General features: G+C 47.3%; 1 protein-coding gene across 1 annotated transcript in view; it reads right to left on the minus strand.

Moving 5' to 3' along the window:
- The window catches only part of PPP1R14C (protein phosphatase 1 regulatory inhibitor subunit 14C), an 82,106-nt gene that overhangs the window by 19,817 nt on the left and 42,067 nt on the right, over window positions 1–20,222 (minus strand). The window contains exons 2-3 of the mRNA XM_005659147.3: window positions 3,630–3,713; window positions 1,949–1,981 (exon numbers count right to left, since the gene is read on the minus strand). Coding sequence (XP_005659204.1) covers window positions 1,949–1,981; window positions 3,630–3,713 — 117 coding nt within the window. The remainder of the gene's footprint in view (window positions 1–1,948; window positions 1,982–3,629; window positions 3,714–20,222) is intronic.

A 20,222-nucleotide genomic window follows, 5' to 3' on the forward strand; every position in this document is an offset into this window, starting at 1 on the left:
AATTGAGGTTTAATAATGAATTTTACCTAGAATTCTACGTCATTCAAACTATTGATCAAGATACATTTTCATGGAGTTCTCACCATGGCGCAATGGAAATGAATCCGACTAGGAACCATGAGGTTGCAGGTTCAATCCATGGCCTCGCTCAGTGGGTTAAGGATCCGGCATGGTCATGAGCAGTGATGTAGGCCAGCAGCTACAGCTCCAATTTGACCCCTAGCCTGGGAACCTCCATATGCTTCAGGTGCAGCCCTAAAAAGACACACACACAAAAAGATACATCTTCATATATTCAAGGTTCATACATTTCAGAAAATTGCACCTTTTATGCATCCTTTCACAAAAAGCCACTGGATGATGTACTCCAACTAAAATGGGAAAGACTGGGATTTAAGAAACAAAGCATCTAACATAGCACAGCACTGAACTGAATTCTCAGGACAATAGCTACTCAAAGAGTAAGTTCTATAGATTGTCGCTAAGGGAGTCCAGGAAGAAAGACTGACAAAAAAAGAAAAAAAAAAAGAAAGAAAGCTTGACAATGGGGGGATAGCAATGATTATTTAAGCACACAGAAAATATATTTCAAGTTTGGTAAAGATATTAGAGAGTTCAACAAAAAATATCAACAGGCACTAGACAAAATAAATGGCAAGGTAGTTATCAACTCCAGGAAAAGCAAATGGCTATACAAGAAAGAAGCCATGGTCATGCTTCACTGTTGGACTTAGCAGTGAAAAGGTTTTCTATTCATCTTGACTACGGATTTAACACAATACTGTTATATAACTTTATTGAGGGGATGAAGGGCAATGAATTGTGTGGAGCGTGAGAGATCCACCACATTCCCTCCTAAGTCAGTAAGTGAAAAAAAGTAGTAAATGCACATTTAAGAAACAAGAGTAAATAGCAGAGAAACGGCTAAAGTTGTGGTATAAAAATATATAAATATAGCCTATAGATATAAAATATACACCTACAGGGAGGGGACTAGGAGTGGAAAAAACACTGTTACGTTTTCTTCACAAACCTAATGGTATTTTTGGCTTTGAAAATTACGAATATGTTGATTCAAAGTATATATTTTAATAACTAAAATTACAATTAAAAATCTCTATGGATATAGCATGTAATCAATATCAAGGAAAACTGGAAATTATAAAAATAAAGCTCAAATAAGTAACTGGCATCAAACCAAATGACCCTAAAACTCCCCACTTATTAAAATTTTACACTCTTAAAAAGCTGCTTTCCTCTCGCTCTGTAATAACCCTACTTCTAAGAAGTCCTACCACCATTGCTTTGATGTTGGAAATAGACTACAAAACATCTGATGCATCTTTTAATTTCTCTGATTTATTGCAGGAACAAACTGAAAGTATTTGACCAATATTTTCATAACTAGTCAAATCCTTAATTTCTAAACTGTTATTCCTTTGGTCAATAGAGTAGACATTAAATGCGTTGACCTACTGACCTACTCGAACTGACATCCATTGTTTTTTACATCAACACTTAGACACTCAACAAATATCCAAAAAAGCATAAACTTTATCTTTCCAATAAAGGCCACTGTTCAATAATGACAGAATCAGCTTTAAGCTTTTAAAAAATATATACCTATACACTAATAGAATGTATTCTGAAACTTTTGCTAAAATACTTCCAAACCCTCCCACAATTTCCTTTGAAGTTTGGCTTTCATATAAAAGCAGGAAATACACCCAACTCCATTAGTTTTAAGTCTTCCAGAACCAGACACATTTAGGTTTACAAATAAGAAAGTAAGTGCTATTCAAACACATGCACTTCACTTATGGATAATAATGTCTACTGAGTACACACACAATCAAACCCACTTACTATGGTTTAGCTTTAACAACAGACAAATTGATTTAATAAAAACCTATTCAAACTTGGCATTTAGGAAAAGCGATTTGTTTACCTCTGTTGGCTTGTAGCAGTCTACGAGAGCTTCCTAGAATGAAATACACAGAAGTCTTATTTTAAAATTCCACATCATTTTAAAAGCGAATCAAAAATGATTTCATCTTTCTAGTATTATTCTTAGTATGGTAAATCAAGATTTCATTTTAACTCTTTAGAATCACTCTTTATTTTGGCATTCATTGGTCTCTGAAAATACAGAAAGTTGTACTATTCATTTGTAGGCATGCCTTGCACTCTTCAGAAGACACGCAACACAACACACACACACACACACACACACACACTCACACACACCTGTCCTCTGGGATGCTGACTTGGTTAATAACAACTGGATACACCTAAACTGAGGCAGCCTGTGAGATGGTGACAATCACAGAGTGTGCAGAACCAGGGCCTGGCTGTGATTCAACCACAAAGCAGCTGGCCACACCTCCGCAGGCTTCAGTTGTTCACCTGCGAACCAAAGGAGGTGACCTGATGGCAGTTAAAGCCCCTTTCAATCTCACTTTTAAGAGAAAAAAAATGTATGGCTTTACATTTTCTGTAGAACTGGTGCCTTTTCTTGTAGCTTTCATAACCAGGATGCTATCATCTCCCAACTAAATTAACCAGCAAGAAAAAAATCCTTAAACTGAGACTCACCACTCAAGGGACACTAATAATTATTAACACATTAGACACATGAACACATTAAACTGTGCCCTTTACTTACCTTCAGTGATCATATGCGCCGGTGATAACGAACAGCCATTAACAGTAATTACCAGTGAACATTAAGAACAAGGGCCAGCCGAAGGTTAATTGGCTTTAGAAACCCCTAAATGTAGATTTTAAAATGACAGACTTGACCTCCTTGGGGAAAGGAAATAAATATTGTATTGCTCTGAACAAAGGAAACACGGGACATCTCAACATCCATTTCTACCAGGTGAGCATACGCCAATAAAAGATACTTTACTAACTAGAATTATATAGTAGAGAAGCTTATCCAGAAGTTAAGTTCATGAATGATGTAATCTACAACTGCAAGGCCAGAATCCTGGGTTTAGATACTCCAGTTCTGGCTCAGTAGCCCCCACTTCTCATACAACTGTGGGACATCACTTCCTTCTGTGGCAAATGAACATAAATTTCATTTTGCCTTCATTCTTTGGAGGCAGAACCATCTCTCTTTCCCAGGAAGAGGAGGCTGGAGAAATTTGTATCTGTAAAGTGCTTTATGAACTGACTATAGAGAAGGTCCCGTTGTGGCTCAGTGGCAACAAACCTGACTGGTAGCCACAAGGATGTGGGTTCGATCCCTGGCCCCAACCAGTGGATTAGGGATCCTTCATTGCCGCGAGCTACAGTGTAGATCACAGATGTGACTGGGATCTGGCACTGCTGCGGCTGTGGCAAAGCCCGGGAGCTGTAGCTCTGATTCAACCCCAAGCCTGGGAACTTCCATATGCCATGGGTGCGGCCCTAAAAAAAAAAAGAATTGACTACAGTCAATTTGTTGCCAGGAATGTAGTTTATGAGGGTGAATACTCAGTATTTCAGCGCTTTCTCTCTGCAGCACCATTAGTGCTGGTGCAAATATCACCCAGGGCAGAATCAGGGCAAGCCAGGCTCTGGAGACCCAAGCGGATCCCAGCATCCGTGATCAAAGGTTCTAGATTTTGAATGCGGCTTACCCGTAATTTTAAAGCTCTCTCTTCCTCACTGTCTGCATCAAGCAGATCATCAATGTCAATTTCCACATCCGGCATTTCTTCTTCCTGGGGAAGCAAACGGGAAGACATGCTATTTAGTGAGAGACTACACTGCACAAAACCAATTTAGTTGAGTTCGAGAGATAACTAGATCATTCATTAAGGGGTGCTGACAAATTAAGGGGAAGAAGAGACGAGGAGGAAGGGGAGGGAGGAGATAGAAAGGGGGAAACAGAAGAAAAAGGAAGAAGAGGCAGGCAGGGGAAGGAGAAAAAGGAAGAGACGGAGGAGTGGGGAACAAAAGAGATGTAAAATTGAGTCATAAAGTGGTAGAAAGTCAATGCTATTTTGCAAATGAAGTAAGTACTTGTGGGGCGGGGGGGGGGGGGTTCCAGGAAGAGAGGTAAGGGGTGCAGTTTCCTATTTCACATCTTCCCTTCCCTTGGCGATGACCTGACCTTTTCTCAGGAGTCCGCATCTCCCTGCCCCGCTCTGGGTCTGGGAAAACCTGATTCCACCACGTGTTTGCTGAGGCGGGGGGGCTTGGGTCAGCACCGTCCCAGACCCAGCCACGGACTCAGCTGAGCCCAGTGGGGGCTGTGGGTAAAGAAGCTCTGAACAGAAGCATCCCTGCTCGAGAGCGGGCTGAGGAGGCTCGGAACCGAGAAGGTGCTGGCCGCTGTCATGTAACCACCAAGGGAGGGTCTGACTCACCGTGGGCAGTGGGGAGAAATGAGAAAAGAAGGTTCTGGATAGCATCGCCCAGGTCACCCAGTCAAACCTCCTCTGAAGGCCACCTACCCTCCAGTGAAACCCTATTGTTGTGAGTCAAGTTTAATGTCCCGCAGCCAGAGATGTCCAGTCCATCACAGAGAGCAGGAGCGTCCAGCTACCATGTGGTGGTGACAGACCACACCAATTTGGAATCTGTACCTCCAACCCTTAGTGGACCTTCGCTGCCTCTCTCTCCCGATTCCACCCATCACCTCTGAGAAAGTGGAGATTCCATCATGCTGAGGAGAGTGCTATCATTTTGCATGTCCCCTTCCCATGAGGTGTCATCTGCATGGCTGCTCACCCCAGCCACAGGGATGGCCGAGGAGTGCCTGCAGAAGCCAGAGAGTGACCTGTCGGGGGACACCTGTGCGTCCACCTGGGCTTAGCCGCTCTGTGCCAGCTGCCTCACCTTGGTCCTCTGGGGCAAGGCTGATTTCTTGAGTATTTCTTTTCTAGTAAAACACATTCCTAAATCATAGGGCTCAACCATCATTTCTCCTGCTCCAGTAATGAGGATCCACATGTTTGAGGAAACTGAGGAATATGATCTACTACTGGGAAATAATAAGAGATATGTGTATGTATGTTTAGGAGCTCCTGACACGGGGCTCCTGAAACCCTTATAAACAGGGATGCTGATGATCGTTGCCGTTCCTGTAAGACCTGCAATCCAAACGGAAAAGCTCAGATAAGGCAGAAGGAAAGCTGAACCTAGAGTAGAGGGGCAAGTCTAGCATCTTCGTCTTATTAAGGTTCACATCTTTTTTAAGCATGTTAATGATACTAACAAAAGATGAAAAAAAGCATATCTCAGAAAATTCTCATGACCTCAGAACTGGGAAAGAAGGCTTCTTGCTGTAGAGCAGCGATAGGAGTAACATTAAAACATAATTGAGTTCCCATTATGGCTCAGGTTAGGGACCTGATGTCGTCTCCGTGAGGATGGGGGTTCGATCCCTGGCCTTGCTCAGGGGGTTAAAAATCCAGCATTGCCACAAGCTGCAGTGTGGGTCAAAGATGCAGCTTGGATCCGGTGTTGCTGTGGCTGTGGCTGTGGCGTAGGCTGCAGCTACAGCTCGTTTGACCACTGACCGGGGAACTGCCATATGCCAAAGGTGCAGCTATTTAAAAAAAGAAAGAAAAAAAACATAATCACCTGACTTCTCAAGATGTCAGAAAAGCAGTTTGGTGGGGGGAGGAGGTGCTTATCTGCCTTCGGGACTATTTGACCGTAGTCTCTGCCAAGCCCTAGAGACTCAGTGCACAGAAGGCAATGAACACAGACAGCATCACTGCCCTCCGCTTACAGCTGGCTGAGCTGCTGTGGCTTTTCCCTCCCTCTCCAGAAGCCATTCATCCCACACCTCCATCCAGCCAGTCTGTCTCTCAGACTGGACCAGAGCTACGGTTTCACATGAGGGGCTGTTTTTAAGCCCTCCCTGGAGCTGAGCAGGGAGAAGAATACAGATGTGGCCTCCATCGGGAGGAAGAGGAGGCTGGGGGATGGCAAGGCTGTAATCTGCTCATTCAGGACACTGGGAAAGACTGCCCTGGATGGGCACACTGCTTCCCTGTGTGGGCACCAGTCTCCCAGGCCATCGCGTCCCCTCCACGCTGGCATCCTCTTACCCCGATGCTGCCTCTGCCTGACTTCCTATTTGATGGTATATTTGAAATTGTGGCTGAAAGGAAGACTGGGGGAGGAAGAGAGAAGTCATTTGGGAACCACAAATTGACAGCGGAACAGCCCTCAAGGATCTATCAGGCTTTTCACAGTGAAAGGAACTGAAACGCCAACAAAGAAACACATTAGATTACAGAGCAACGGGCAGCCCAGGAGCACAGATGGCAGCGGGGAAGCCGCAGTGTGGACGAATCACAGAGGGACCTCACGGACCCTCCTGGGCCAGTGATGCTGAAGCTGCAGTGATCCAGCCTCTGGACCAGAGCCGGGCACACGTCATACACACACTCTAGCACATGAGGCTCAAGGCTAACTCTGCTACATCCACAGCCCAGAGTGGCTTTAATAACCCCTGTGGAGGCCAACACACCCAGAGCCAGGTTCGGCTGACTCTATTCAAGAAGAGCCAAGGCAGCACGACAAAATGAAACCCACAAGTTTCTATCTGTGTAACCGTCCAGGGCCTCCCCCTAAATTTCCACACCCCTTCCCCAAGACAGTCATTTGGGGATTCAGCATGTATATACGATTTGGCCACAAAGTACATATTTATGTCACCAAAGTATGTATTTATGTCACCATTTCATGAAATCAAGCAGAGGAAGCAGAATATAGAAACTGCTCGAGGAATCACAGCTACAGGGAGCTCTGTGTCTGCTATTCTTCAAGGAGATAAAAGAATAAGTGAATAACGCCTTGATCAGAACAGCCATGGGTTTCCCTGCAAATGCCATCTGGCTTTGAGACCCTGCCAAATTCGGGCCGACAGGCTTTTACTTGCACAGCCACGTAGCGTCGCACCCACAGGAGCCTCTGTAATTAGCTGTCTTCTCTTTACGAGCACACCGGGCTCTCCCGCAGGCACTGGCTGCAACCGACCCCTGTTCCCCAAGCCCTGGGATCTGGGCTGTCCACTTGGCAAGCACATGCTGTATTTAATATCACATGTGGTATTTGCTAAGATGAAACACAATTAAAAATTCGGTTCCTCGGTCACCTTAGCCACATTTCAGGGCTCAGGTGCCACCTGCGGCAAGTGGCTGCTGTACCGGACAGCAGAAACACAGGGCCTTTCACTCCACTGGATGGGACAGCCCGGGAGTTCACTCACCCTCTGGTCCAGACAAAGCAAAGCCCCGTCCCCTCTCAAAGGAGCCTGACTGGAGTAAAGAAAACCCCCAGCATGGCAAGGTCGTTGCCATGTCCCGAGAGCATGTGGCTGGGAAACCCTGAGCTTGGCTTTCTAAGTGGGAAAGCTGCTGCAAACTAAGTATTCTCTCGCCAGCTAATTATAACAAATCACTAGGCATCAGCATTTTCTATCAAACCATGAGCTTCTCATTACCCCCACCCACTTCCATCAGAGGCCAGGAGGAGGTCAGGTTCGGCCTATGTGCCTGGAGCCCATGTGAAGCCAGGGACGTTCCGAAGGCTGGTGATGCCAAAACCGAAGCCTGGATGAGGACGCAGAGACTCGCCATGGAAGTACAAGTGGGAAGAAAAGACTGATCTAGTATCAAGCATAGAATCCTGTGTTTATTTGCTATTTAATACTGGGGGTGGGAGTGGCCAAGCCTGTGGCCTGTGGAAGTTCCTGGGTCAGGGACTGAACCCATGCCATAGCAGGTGGGGTACTATAAGGAGTATTGGGGAGTGTGGCAAACAAGAGAAAATAGGCCCAAGGAAAGGCAGCAAGAAAACTTCCTTTCCCAATTCATGTCATCTTTTAGGAACACAGGCTCAGTGTTGCCAGATGTTCCAAGTTTTCAGAAAAGTAAAAATACAGATTTTTATCTCCCCATTATATATAATATAATATATAAATATCCTAATTTTTGAAGTGGGTCTACAAGTCCTTATAATACGGTAAAAGACGAATAAAATCCATCAGCCGTCAGGCTGTTAGCTTTGCCTCAGCCTGCAGAGACTACAGCCACTGGGGGCTCCAGGGCAAGGGTGGGACTTGCTGGCAGAGCTGGTGGCACAGCAGGAGGGTCTGGACAGAGCACGGAGGGAGGAGGGGGGATCCCGGTGGGAGGTACCAGCACTGGGATGCGAGCTGTGGCAAGAACGAACAGATTTTAAACAGTGATAAAACAGGAAGGGAAAAAGAGATGGAATCTGGAGATGAACTGGCTGTGGCAAGAGGGAGAAGAGAAAGGTAAAGAGAAGATGCGGGTTTCGAGCGCCCGAGGTTTTGGAGAAACACAAGTGACAGAGGGCAGGCCTGGGACCTCAAAGACCCTTCACAAAGCAATGGGAAGGTCAGAGCGAAGCCATCTCCGGCACCCCAGCCCTAAGCAAGAAGGGGACTCACAGCAGCACGCTGAGAACCTCAGCCGGGCCTGCTACCACCCCAGGCTCAGGCCCCAGGGCCCAGTGATGCAACTGGGTACTGTGAACCCGCAATGCCACCAGCCTGCCCTGAAAACACACACGCATGCACACTTTTAACCAGCCTGAAAATTTATACCATGACGCCCATCAAGAGTGGTGTCAGCTGTTAGAAAACACCAACGCGGGCCTCTCTCCGCAGCAGTGAACGGGGCAGGAACACTGAGCTTGAAAATGGATGATGGTTTTCAAGCCCCACGACATCCAGCTTGAGGGCTCCTGCAAGTGACAGTGGTTCATGGTTCTCCGCAGTCCCCACCCCAAAACAGGGACATGAAGGACCGTGGAATTAGGGTGCTGGGGACAGAGCTGTCAGGGGAATGGGGAGGCCTATTCTGAGAGCCCACACTCCCTAGAACGCCTCTCTCCCACGGCCCACACGGAAACTCAGGCGGAAAACCTGAAAAGAACAGAGGCGCACAGACTGCCAGGGGCCACGCGGGTAGTGTCATTTGCTCTGTGAAAATATTTACATTCGTGTTTTTGTTTTGATGATAACTCAGCATCATTCCTGTAAGCAGGCACAGTCATTCTAAGATGAGTCCAGACAACCATCCAATAACCAAGCCAGCCGTGTGTTTATCACCAAGCAGAATTGTGTTCCCATCGCAGGCTCATGAGAAGAAGGCCCAGATGATTTGTTCACACCAAGTGAAGCCAGAAGCCATTGCTCCAAAGACCCCGTGCTGCCCCAAACTGTCCCTAATTCCCCTCACAGAAAGAGCGACATCAACCATCGCAGCCAATGCACATTGTCTGAGTTTTGTTGGTTGGGGACTTCACATTTCATCTGCAATTTTGATTTTAAAATTGGAGGAACCATAAGCACAAGGAGTTCGTGCTTGGTTTTTAAGTGGTAAATGTTTACATATGACCATATTAAACCTTTAAATCAGCCCTGGAATCTGCAAGAAATTTTTTCTGCTTAAAAAGGAGCCCCGTCTACCCTACGCACATCCCCGTGGAAAATCAGAACACTGAGGATGCAGGGGAGATCCAGGAAGCTTCCAGAAGGAAAAGAGTCTCATACAGCAGGACAGAGCATCAATGCTGGATTCCCCACAGCAAGGCTGGGAGGCAGAGCCAGAGGGGCACAGATTCCAAGATCCCGAGAGGAGGTGATTTCCAACCTGGACGCCTACATACTCCCAGACCGCCAACTAAGAGAGAAAGACCAGAGACATTTCAAGACACATCAGGGAGTTCCTGTCGTGGCTCAGCGGTTAGCAAACCCAACTAGCAATCCATGAGGATGCGGGTTTGATCCCTGGCCTCGTTCAGTGGGTTAAGAGTTCCAATTCGACTCCCAGCCTGGGAACCTCCATATGCAGAGGGTACGCCCTAAAAAGACAAATAGATCAAAAAAAAAAAAAAAAGACACACCAGGCCTTACATCTTAATATGTTTACCTCCCATTTCAGGAAGAAGTACCCCAGCAAAACAAAGAAAGAAACCAGGAAAGTCATCCTAGCAGTGGATCGTGAAGGTCAGAGGTCATACACTAAAATCAAGACTGAGGAGGGTTATAAGGAGGCCAGGAAGTGAAAGCAAATTAAGGGATTCCCGTTGTGGCTCACAGAACCCAACACAGTGAGGCTGCAGTTCCCAACCCTGGCCTTGCTCCGTGGGTTAAGGACCCTGCATTGCCACAAGCTGTGGCATAGGTCCCAGATGACTCTCTGATCTGGTGTTGCTGTGGCTATGGCTGTGGTGTAGGCCTGCAGCTGCAGCTCCAATTCGACCCTTAGCCTGGAACCTCCATATGCTGCAGGTGCAGCCATTAGCAAAAAAAAAAAAAAAAAAAAAAAGCAAACAGAGGCTTAAAAAGATGGGAAGCTGAAGTTCCCGTCATGGCACAGCAGAAACGAATCCAACTAGGAACCATGAGGTTGTGGGTTCGATCCCTGGCCCCACTAAGCAGGTCAAAGATTCGGAGTTGCCGTGAGCTGTGGTGTAGGTCACAGACAAGGCTTGATCTGGCATTGCTATGGCTGTGGTGTAGGCCGGCAGCAACAGCTCCAATTATACCCCTAGCCTGGGAACCTCCATATGCCGCAGGTTAGGCCCTAAAAAGACCAAAAAAAAAAAAAAAAAAAAAAAAAAGAGAGAGAGAGAGATGGAAGCTGAGTGAAAAGAAAAGAGAAGATGAACCTTTTTTTTTTTTTTTTTGGTCTTTTATTTTTTAGTGCCGAACCCACGGCATATAGGAAGTTCCCAGGCTAGGGGTCTATTGGAGCTACAGCTGCTGGCCTACACCATAGCCACGCCAGATCCGAGCCTTGTCTGTGACCTACACCACAGTGCACAGCAACACCAGACCCTTAACCCACTGAGCGAGGCCAGGGATCAAACCCACAACCTCATGGTTCCTAGTCGGATTTGTTAACCACTGAGCCACGACGGAACTCCAAGATGAACCTATTTTTAATACAGGCGTGGGGTTGGGTTTCTGACAGGTTCACATCTGTTGGGCCATTTAGAGAGGCAGGGGCAGGATGGGCCTTAAATGGAAATAAAATGGGGTAAACAAGGGTAGGTCCTTCCAACTTCAACCCTGACACATGGTACAGCCTGACAGTTCCTGTCGTGGCTCAGCAGAAACGAACCCTACTAGCATCCATGAGGATGTGGGTTCGATCCCTGCCTCACTCAGTGGGTTAAGGATCTGGCGTTGCAGTGAGCTGTGGTGTAGGCCAACAGCTACAGCTCCTATTGAACCCCTAGCCTGGGCACGTCCATATGTTGCAGGTGCAGCCCTAAATAAACAAACAAAAGACAAATGGTACAACCTATGTTACCAATGTCCCCGACACACAGTTGTTTTAAAAATTATACAACCTACAAAGGCTGAAGCTTGCCCAGAGCCAAACAGCATCACTACCCACCCCCCACCCCTCAATCCTCCTTTAAAAAGATTAAAATAGCCTGACCAAATTTCATCCTATGATAAAGTGAAGTTTTATATAATATCTAGAGAGGCAGCTGTCCTCACTGTCTCTTTATTTCGCATTCCCCAATGAGCTAGGGTTCATTTCTGGAGCACTCAGCACACACAGATGAGGGCTGCCGCAGCGAGCAGAAAAGCCACAGGGCACGCCCTGTCCCCAGCAGCCTCTACAGAGCGACCCCCTTTCCTCCTCAAGAAAACACATGGTGACACCAGTGAGCAAGACGTACATTACTTCACAAACATCTAGAAAATGTTTTAATTTTTTGATAGCTCACTTTTAACTTTTAAATTTTATTTGGTACTTCCACTGTTACCATTTAACAAATTACTTGCAACACATGCTCACGTCACAGCAGCCCAGTTGAGGACGGCTGTCCTAACAATCAACAATGTAAACACATGCCAGCTCAGAGATATAAAGATCCACACGGCTGGTCACAGGAGAGTATTCTAGAACAAGGCACACCTACGTTGGAATCTAAGCAGGCCAGGCAAACCCATGCAACACCTACTTACGGAGGACCCACTACCTCCCAGAAACTTTCTAGCCATCAGGGACAAAGCGTGAACAACACATCAACACTACTGTATACAAAACAGATGGTCAACAAAGACTGCTATAGAGCACAAGGCAATCTACTCAATAGTTGGTAATAACCTATATGGGAAAAAAGAATGGATATAGGTGTATGGGCAACTGAGTCACTAACGCAACGTTGTAAGTCAACTAGACTCCAAAAAATTTTTTTAAAAAAGAGAGGAGTTCCCATCGTGGCTCAGCAGAAATGGATCTGTCTAGGAACCATGAGGTTGTGGGTTCGATCCCTGGCCTCGCTCAGTGGGTTAAGGATCCGGCATTGCTGTGAGCTGTGGTGTAGGCCGCAGACAAGGCTTGAATCTGGCGTTGATGTGGCTGTAGTGTAGGCCAGCAGCTACAGCTCTGATTCGATCCCTAGCCTGGGAACTTCCATATGCCATGGGTGCAGCCCTAAGAAACAAAAAGACCCCCCCCCCAAAAAAAAAGAGAGAGAGAGAGAAGAGGGGAAAAAATAACTGACAAAAATACTTGCTCTTGTAGAAATTAAACCCTGGTGGAGAAGACAGACAATAAACACCTAAGTGCAGTATTCTGTATAGCAAGGGTGTTGAATATTTTCGAGAAAACATAGGCAGAGGTGAGGGACAGGGAATGATGGGCTGGCTGGAATTATAACGGGGTGGTGAGAGTAGTGAAAGAAATATCTGAATAAAAGACCTGAGGAAGGTGAGGGAAGCTGCGGTGATGCACCTGGGGGAAGAGCTCGGGGGAGCACAGCAGGTGCCCAGGTGAGTCAGAAACAAGGTTCTGGGTCACAGCAGGGGACTTCGGACGGGGCCTCTGTAAAGACTCAGACTTGGACCCCGACTGAAGAGAAGCCCCTGGGGGTGTGAGCAGAGGGTGGTGTGCTCTGGTTTCCCTCCTACAAAGACCCCCCGTGCTCTGTGAAGGAAGGGCTGTGGGAAGCCAGGGCATAAACAGGACCACCTGGGAAGTCGCAGAGTAACCGGGGAAGAGATGACACTGGCTGAGACCAGGGCAGCAGCACAAAATGTGTTCTGTTCTTATTTGGGTGACCGTTGATCCAAACCTCAAAGGGCAGACTGCTGTCTATCCAGCCGCAGTGGTCAACCAGGCGGCAGGTCAGGGGCCTCCTCTGAACAGGATCGTGGGAGAGGGGTGCCATGGTGGGTGTGAGCCTTGGCAGTGAGGGAGGGCACTTGGCCCAGGTGCAGGCAGAACAGCGTGGAGCCAGCTGAGGGGCTTTCCCCAGGTGGTACCCTGTTCCCCTTCCCACTCTCCACGCGCACGCACGTGGCGCACCCAGGGCAGGGCACCTCTGGGAGGCCTCCTCTGACCTAGATCTCTGCCCTTCCTGCAACCAGACATTTAGCAATTCGTTTCAACAATTTAACATTTAGCAACTTGTTTTAACAAATGATGATCTCTGGATTGTCTCTGGAGAGACAATTATAGCTCTCCAAATGCAGTTTTATTTTTTAAAAAAAGGACTCAGAGTCAGGGCAGAAATGGTGTTATATGCCCAATCCCTAGTGTCTGTGGCTCCTGAGGCCTCATCCTTCTGTGATAAAAGGACCCAGGTAGAAGTGGAGAGGTGGGGAGGGTCCCGGGTGAAGAGGGTTCAAAACCTGTATCTTCCCACACTGGCCCCAGGAGCTGTGCTTCTCAGCATGAATGAGACCCCTCTGGCAGGGGGCACGTAGTGACGGGCCCAGTGCAGGCAGTTTGGAGAGAGACAAGCCAAGGTTTAAACTCCACCTCTGCCCCTTATAGCCTGTATGAGCAGGACAAGGTAACTCACCTCCTAACCCTCACCTCCTGTGCCTATAAATGAAAACGACTACCTAATTCTCAGAGCTGGATAAAAAGCTGGCCTGGGAGTTCCCACTATGGCACAGTGGGTTAAGAATCCTACTGCAGCAGCTGGGGTTGCTGCAGAGGTGAGTGTTCAACCCCTGGCCCAGTGCAGTGGATTAAAGGATCTGGGGTTGCCACAGCTGCTGCACAGGTCACAGCTGCAGCTCAGATCAATCCCTGGCCCAAGAACTTCCATATGCCATGGGTATGACCATTAAAAAAAAAAAAAAGATAGCTTGAAGGTACCTGGCCAGGTAGTACAAATTAGCAAACGATAACATGACCTCAGAAGGTGCTCAGTTGACTGGGTACTTTTGATCATTTAATTCCTCTTAAAAAACAAAGTCCAATGTAAATGTCTCTTCCAAGGAATCTTTCACCCCTGATGCCTGAAAATGGCAAGTAAGGACCTAACACATTACCAACTTGTTCAAAAGCACAAGGATTAAAGGGGCGGGAGTGGGGAGAGAAAGAAAAGAAAATATAACCAAAAATCACAAATGCAGAGCTTTCTGGAAACAATAACACTTGATTCCACATATCTGCATCTGAACATTAAAGATGCACAGCTGTTGTTAACAGTGCCAAAGTAATAGGAAAGTCAGGAGCTTGTTCCTATGAGGTATGTGGAAAGACATGATGGCTGAGGCAGAGCATAAAAATGGCAGTGACAACCTTCTTAGCCAGAGCATACCTGAGGACAGAATCCTAAAATCTCTAGCTACATCGATGGACAGCTACCATTCTCGTGACCCCATGCTGATTGTCAGTAGTATTCATCTCTGACCCTCAGCTCTCCATGGCAACACCTACATCATGAGAAACACCACACATAAGCTCCCAAGTGGGTACCGAGGGAGCTGGTGGACACAGACATTAAGACACTATAAAAAGACAGGAGGGAGAAATCAGCTCAGAAATATGGACAAGCAACTCAGCATTGATCTCAAATTGGTCATGGACTGCAGGTGATGAATTAGGACACTGGAGAATAAAGGAGTGTTCTAAAGAAAAAGGCTTTGGAAAGGGCTCTCCAAGGAGTGCAAGAGGCAATGGGCATGCAGCCTGTCTCTAAGAAGTCACATTAAACTGTGTTCCCCTTCCCATCTACTTAGTGATCTGGCCAGGGCAGTCTTCTGATGGAAGATAGTGCACACCCACAATAAAGCTGCTTAGGGACCAAGCAAAATTCTTTAGGATGGAAACCACCAATTTTCCCCCAAGGTGTAACAAATGCAACGAATAACTCAAAGTCTGGTACAGCCCGGTTCTTAGAGAGAAGGAAGTTCTCACACACTACCAAAACTTTCACTGAATCATTTTATGGGAATATGGAGTCAGATTTCCTGAACAGGGAACACTGAATCCAGTCATTTTCCAGCTCCTATCTTGGAAGACTCCAAAATCAGCTATGGCCAAATGTGTTCAGAATTGACAGGTACACAAAAGAGCAATACCAAGAAGACATGTGAAATGCCACTTGGAGGAGACACCAGACACTGAAGAGAAACTGTGATTCCCATATGGAAACCTCCAGGAGCAGACCAGTAGGCACAGTGTAGTTGGAATTTGAAAGGCTTGGTGAAATGAGCTATCAAGTCACAAAAAGACATGGAGGAACCCTCATGCAAATCACTAAGTGAAAGAAGCCCATCTGAAAAGGCTACATACTGTCTGATTCCAACTACACGACATTCTGGAAAAGGCACAACTCTGGAGAAAGTGAAAAGATCTGTGGTTGTCAAAGGTTCACAGGAAAGGAGGCATGAGTGTGTGGAGCACAGGACATTATTAGAGCAGAGAAATTATTCCGGATGAAACTGTGGTTGTGGATCCAATTCATTATTGTCAAATCCCACCGAATGTACAACACACAGAGCGAATCTAAAGTAAACTATAGACTTTAGTTAGTAATAATGCATCAACATTGGCTCATCAAGTGTAATAAACACACCAGACTAATACCAGATGTTACTCATAACGGAAACAGGGGTGGCGGCGGGGGGAGGGTTGGTGAGCTCTGTACTTCCCGTCATTTTTTTAACTAATGTGAAGCTGTTCTAAAAAAAGTAAAGCCTATTGCTTTATTTTTTAAGACTACCATTTTGGTGGTGATGACACATAGCACAGTGAGAGGCTGATCCTCCTGTTAATGGCCATGAGAATCTTCATAAAATAAACAGATGTATAAAAGGTCCCAAAGTGAGTCAAACTATGGCATTTAGCCAACTGAGGGATGTCTGGGGAACTAAGCTCCACCTCGGAATCCAGGGTAAAAGTGTGGGAGGAGGACCCCGCAGGCTGTCCCAGAGGAAAAGGAGCCTGCTCTGCCTGCATGGAGGGTCCGACTCCAGGCTGAAAGGGCCACCTCAGGGTCAGAAGGCACAACTGCCACTGGTCTCATCCCAGTCTCAGGGAGACAAGCCTGTGCCTCCTGCCCCTCAAAAGTCCTTTGACCCGAACTTCCCTGAGAACTGACCAGACCAAAGGGAGCGCTGCTTTGCAAATCATTACCATAATCATTTACATTCTATGAGGGCTCACTCCGTGCAGGCCCCTGACCCCTCCTCTCCTTCTGTCCCCACCATCAAGTCATCTCTAAGTCTATCAGGAAGTTCTGGGCATCTTTTAAGACAGTGACAGCAAAAAAAGGAAGGAAGGAAGGAAAGAAAGAGGGCAAGAGGGGAAGAGAGGAAGAGAGAGAGAGAAAGAAAGGGAGGAAGGAAGAAAGGAAGGAAGGAAGACAGACAGACAGACAGGAAGAAAAGGAACTAGTTGTGCAGGGTGGCTAAGCCCACAGCCCTCTCAGAACCTTCCTGCAATGCTGGCTGCCTACCAAAGTCGGAGGATTCAACAAGGCAGGAGACCCACACCTGCAGGTTGGGGCTCAGATAAACTGCAGAGACGATGCTGATGGAGGCAGTCGGCCACTGCCCAAAGGCACACGACTGCCTGGCCATCGGAGCAAGGGGCTCAGCTGAGTGAGTGACAGCTGGCTGCCCTGTCCCCACTAGGTCAGGGGCCCGAGGTTCTCCCCAGGCCCAAGGCCACTGCTGCCCTGCCGTTGCTAGTCTTCGCTTCTCCGGAGACCCTGCGAGAATAGATGGCACTACAGAGGTCACCTGAGGGCATCTGAGTGTTTCTTAAGCCGGGGCCTCTATTTTGAATATAAGTCCAAAAAAAAAAAAAAAACAAAAAAAAACCTCAAAACCACTTTTTTGCAATTGTGCAGGTCTTAAAGGAAGTTGTGGCAGGGACCCAAGTCATCCACACATCCCCTCACCAAGGAGCAGCCCCCCTGGACCCCGAGGTCATCTGACAGCCGTGCAGCAGCGGCAGCAGGGGCCTAACCCGGGTCCTCCTCCGACCCTGACTATGAGGGGCCGATGACGTCAGAGGCGGATCGCCCCCCCATGGAACATAATGCCCACCCCTGGACGTCCCAGAACAGCCTGGGAATCAGCAGTTTGCCAACCTACAAACTACGAAGCAGCCCTATATCTTTGGGGCTACTCCTGCCCTTCCCCCAAATTTCACAGATCCGAGGGGAGCGGTGAACATCAAACACAATTCAAACACTTGGTGCCTTTTACAAGCAGGCCAAGTGCCCTCTGGAGCCCGAGGTGTGCTGGAGCACCTTCTGGAAGTGGCTGCTGGTGTCAAGAGCCCCACAGTGGAACTTCCTAGACAAACAAGAGGAAATGGGAAGCAGGCTTCACCTGAATTGAACCTGCAGCGGGTCCAGTTTACACCCTCGGGTGGAGCCGAGGTCTCGCCCTGGGCCCCCTCCTGGCTTTCTCTCTCCCACAAAAATACTGCCACCAACATACTCCCCCACCTGCCCTTGTGCTCCGCCTGAGGAAGGCGAGAAGGGCTGAGAATCCTTGGATCTCTCTGCAGTCCTTCAAGGACTGCGATCAGAGTGTTGACCCAGTTACATCTGGGAGCTAAGGGGTGAGCGAGCAGCAGCCGCTCAGGCTTCGTCTGGTGAGTGGACAGTTATCAGGTTTACATGGGAGAGGGGGGCCTTGCCAAAACCTGGGGACGCTCATCTGTCTTCACAAACACTGTCACCCCTGATGATGACAGAGTTCCGCCTTTGTAATAACAGCTTTGTCACTCAGGCCCAGGGCCAGTCCCAGACAATTCCAGTAACTCCAACACCTCGGATGTTGTTATTCTGACTCCATCACAAAGTAAAGGTCAACCAGTGAGGCAGCAGCTTGTTACCTCATCTGCATCTGTTACTTTTCGCTACTGGAACAGACATTCATTTGAGATCAAAGTAGTGGCAGATGGAACGGGCGCAGGGGTGCCATACTTGATCCATTTTAGCACATGAATTGATGGAACTACAGATCCATGTTTGGAAGGAACAAAAATGGTGGCAAATCACAAGGGGGGATGTTTCTTACACTTAGTACATTTTTCTCTCCAGAAACTTGGTGCGTGGCCAACTCTTGCACCAACGCTTTATTCTTTTTGTCCCAAGCAGGGAACAATGTGGACTGAAGATGACCTGCTCAAAACCACCTTACACAATTTTATTTTATTTTATTTTATTAGGGCCGTACCCAAGGCATATGGAGGTTCCCAGGCTAGGGGTCGAGTCAGAGCTACAGCTGCCAGCCTACACCACAGCCACAGCAACATGGGATCCGAGCCATGTCTGTGACCAACACCACAGCTCACGGCAACACCGGATCCTTAACCCACTGAGCAAGGCCAGGGATTGAACGTGCATCCTCATGGATGCTAGTCGGGTTTGGGAACCGCTGAGCCATGACGGGAACTCCCACGATTTTTTTTTAAAGTCTACTCAGAACAGAAATTAGATTCAAGGATCCAACGCCTGGCTCTTCCGCTGTTAAATACTGATATAAATAAGGCGGGAACAGAAGTCCTCGCACCTGATTCACACGCCATAATGATCTGCTGAGTGACGGACTGATTTATCTGGAGTCCCAGGGGGTCTCTGCACTAGCAAGCTAACCCAGTTGTTCTAAAGGCAAGCAGGTTTGAAGATTTATGATGGCCCAGGTGCCCCCAAGGACCATAAATCTTTGCCATAAATCTAGGCTGTTCGAAGCAGCCCAGCTAGTACTCAGCAGCCATAACAAGTCTATTGTGATGATTCCCCCTGAAAACCCTGATGTTACTCCTATTTAGAAAGGGGGGCTCTACTCAGACTAGAGTTCTCCGTGTCTATGACAAGGGACAGGAGAATCCCATTTCTCCACCCACTGGGACAGGTCTTCTGCTCAGACCCTTCTGCAACCAGGCCGAAGGGTCTCAGAGCTTCTCCCCTCTGTGTCCAGGGCGCATCAGGAGATGGGCCGAAAGCCATTCCAGGCACCCCTGCCCATGACCTGACACTGCATGAGCCCCTCCAGCGCATTACCCCTGCCATCCTCTGGCCGCCACCTGCACGCTGCGGTCACTGGCAGATTAAATCTCGTCACGGTCCCGAGCATATGAAAGCCCATCAAGAATGAATCTCCACCAGCAAACCAGAGGGCAGGGTGTGTGCTTCATTTATTTTCGTCACCCCCATTTGGAGCGTGGTATCCACCCCGCATACGCGCACAGTGAAATTTTTATGGAGTGAATAAATTGAGGCCCTCTCCCAAATAAAATGCTTAGCCTAAAACTCCCATTAAACACACTTTGCAGGATATTCAGGTTAAGAATGAGGAATCCATGTAATTGCATGGGTACTTAATTCTCTCTTGAAATTGACCCAGAAGTGGAGATAAGACCATCATGCAGGTTATAGAAGAGATACTATAAATAGTCACTGCTCTAGGTATGTAAGGAGAGAGAGTTCAAAGGCAAAGTCGGCATATATTCTTTTTATAACCCTGGCCTTCGCAGATCGATGTGACCCAGACAGAGAGCCTCTTGGATGAATTGCTATATTGATGAACTGACTCAATCTCACCTTTAAATTCTAGGTCAATAGTTAAATTCAATGAGCATCAGTACTTGAGCAACAGAGTTTCCCCTCGACTCATCAAGATGTTAAAGAACAGAAAACATCTACTGCCAAGGAGTTTCAATCAATGGAAAGGGTCTTAAATTATGGGAAAAAAAATAAGAGCATCTTTTACATTTTGCAGGCATTTTATCAGGTTAGCAAATGCCAGGATGGTTTGTGCTAAAGGTGAAATGACACAAGAATCGCCAGCCTCCTGCTAAGTAATAGGATTCGTAATTTCAGAGTGAGGAGAGGCCAGTGCAACTCAATACAAAGTAAAATATCTTAAATGAAGTGTTATTTCATCATTTTAAAGTAAAATCCCCAAACCATCCTAGGATAATAAACTGTTACTGGGCAGACAACTGGAGAGCTCT

This window comes from Sus scrofa, chromosome 1, assembly GCF_000003025.6.
Source record: "Sus scrofa isolate TJ Tabasco breed Duroc chromosome 1, Sscrofa11.1, whole genome shotgun sequence".
In the NCBI taxonomy this organism is placed as follows: Eukaryota; Metazoa; Chordata; class Mammalia; order Artiodactyla; family Suidae; genus Sus; species Sus scrofa.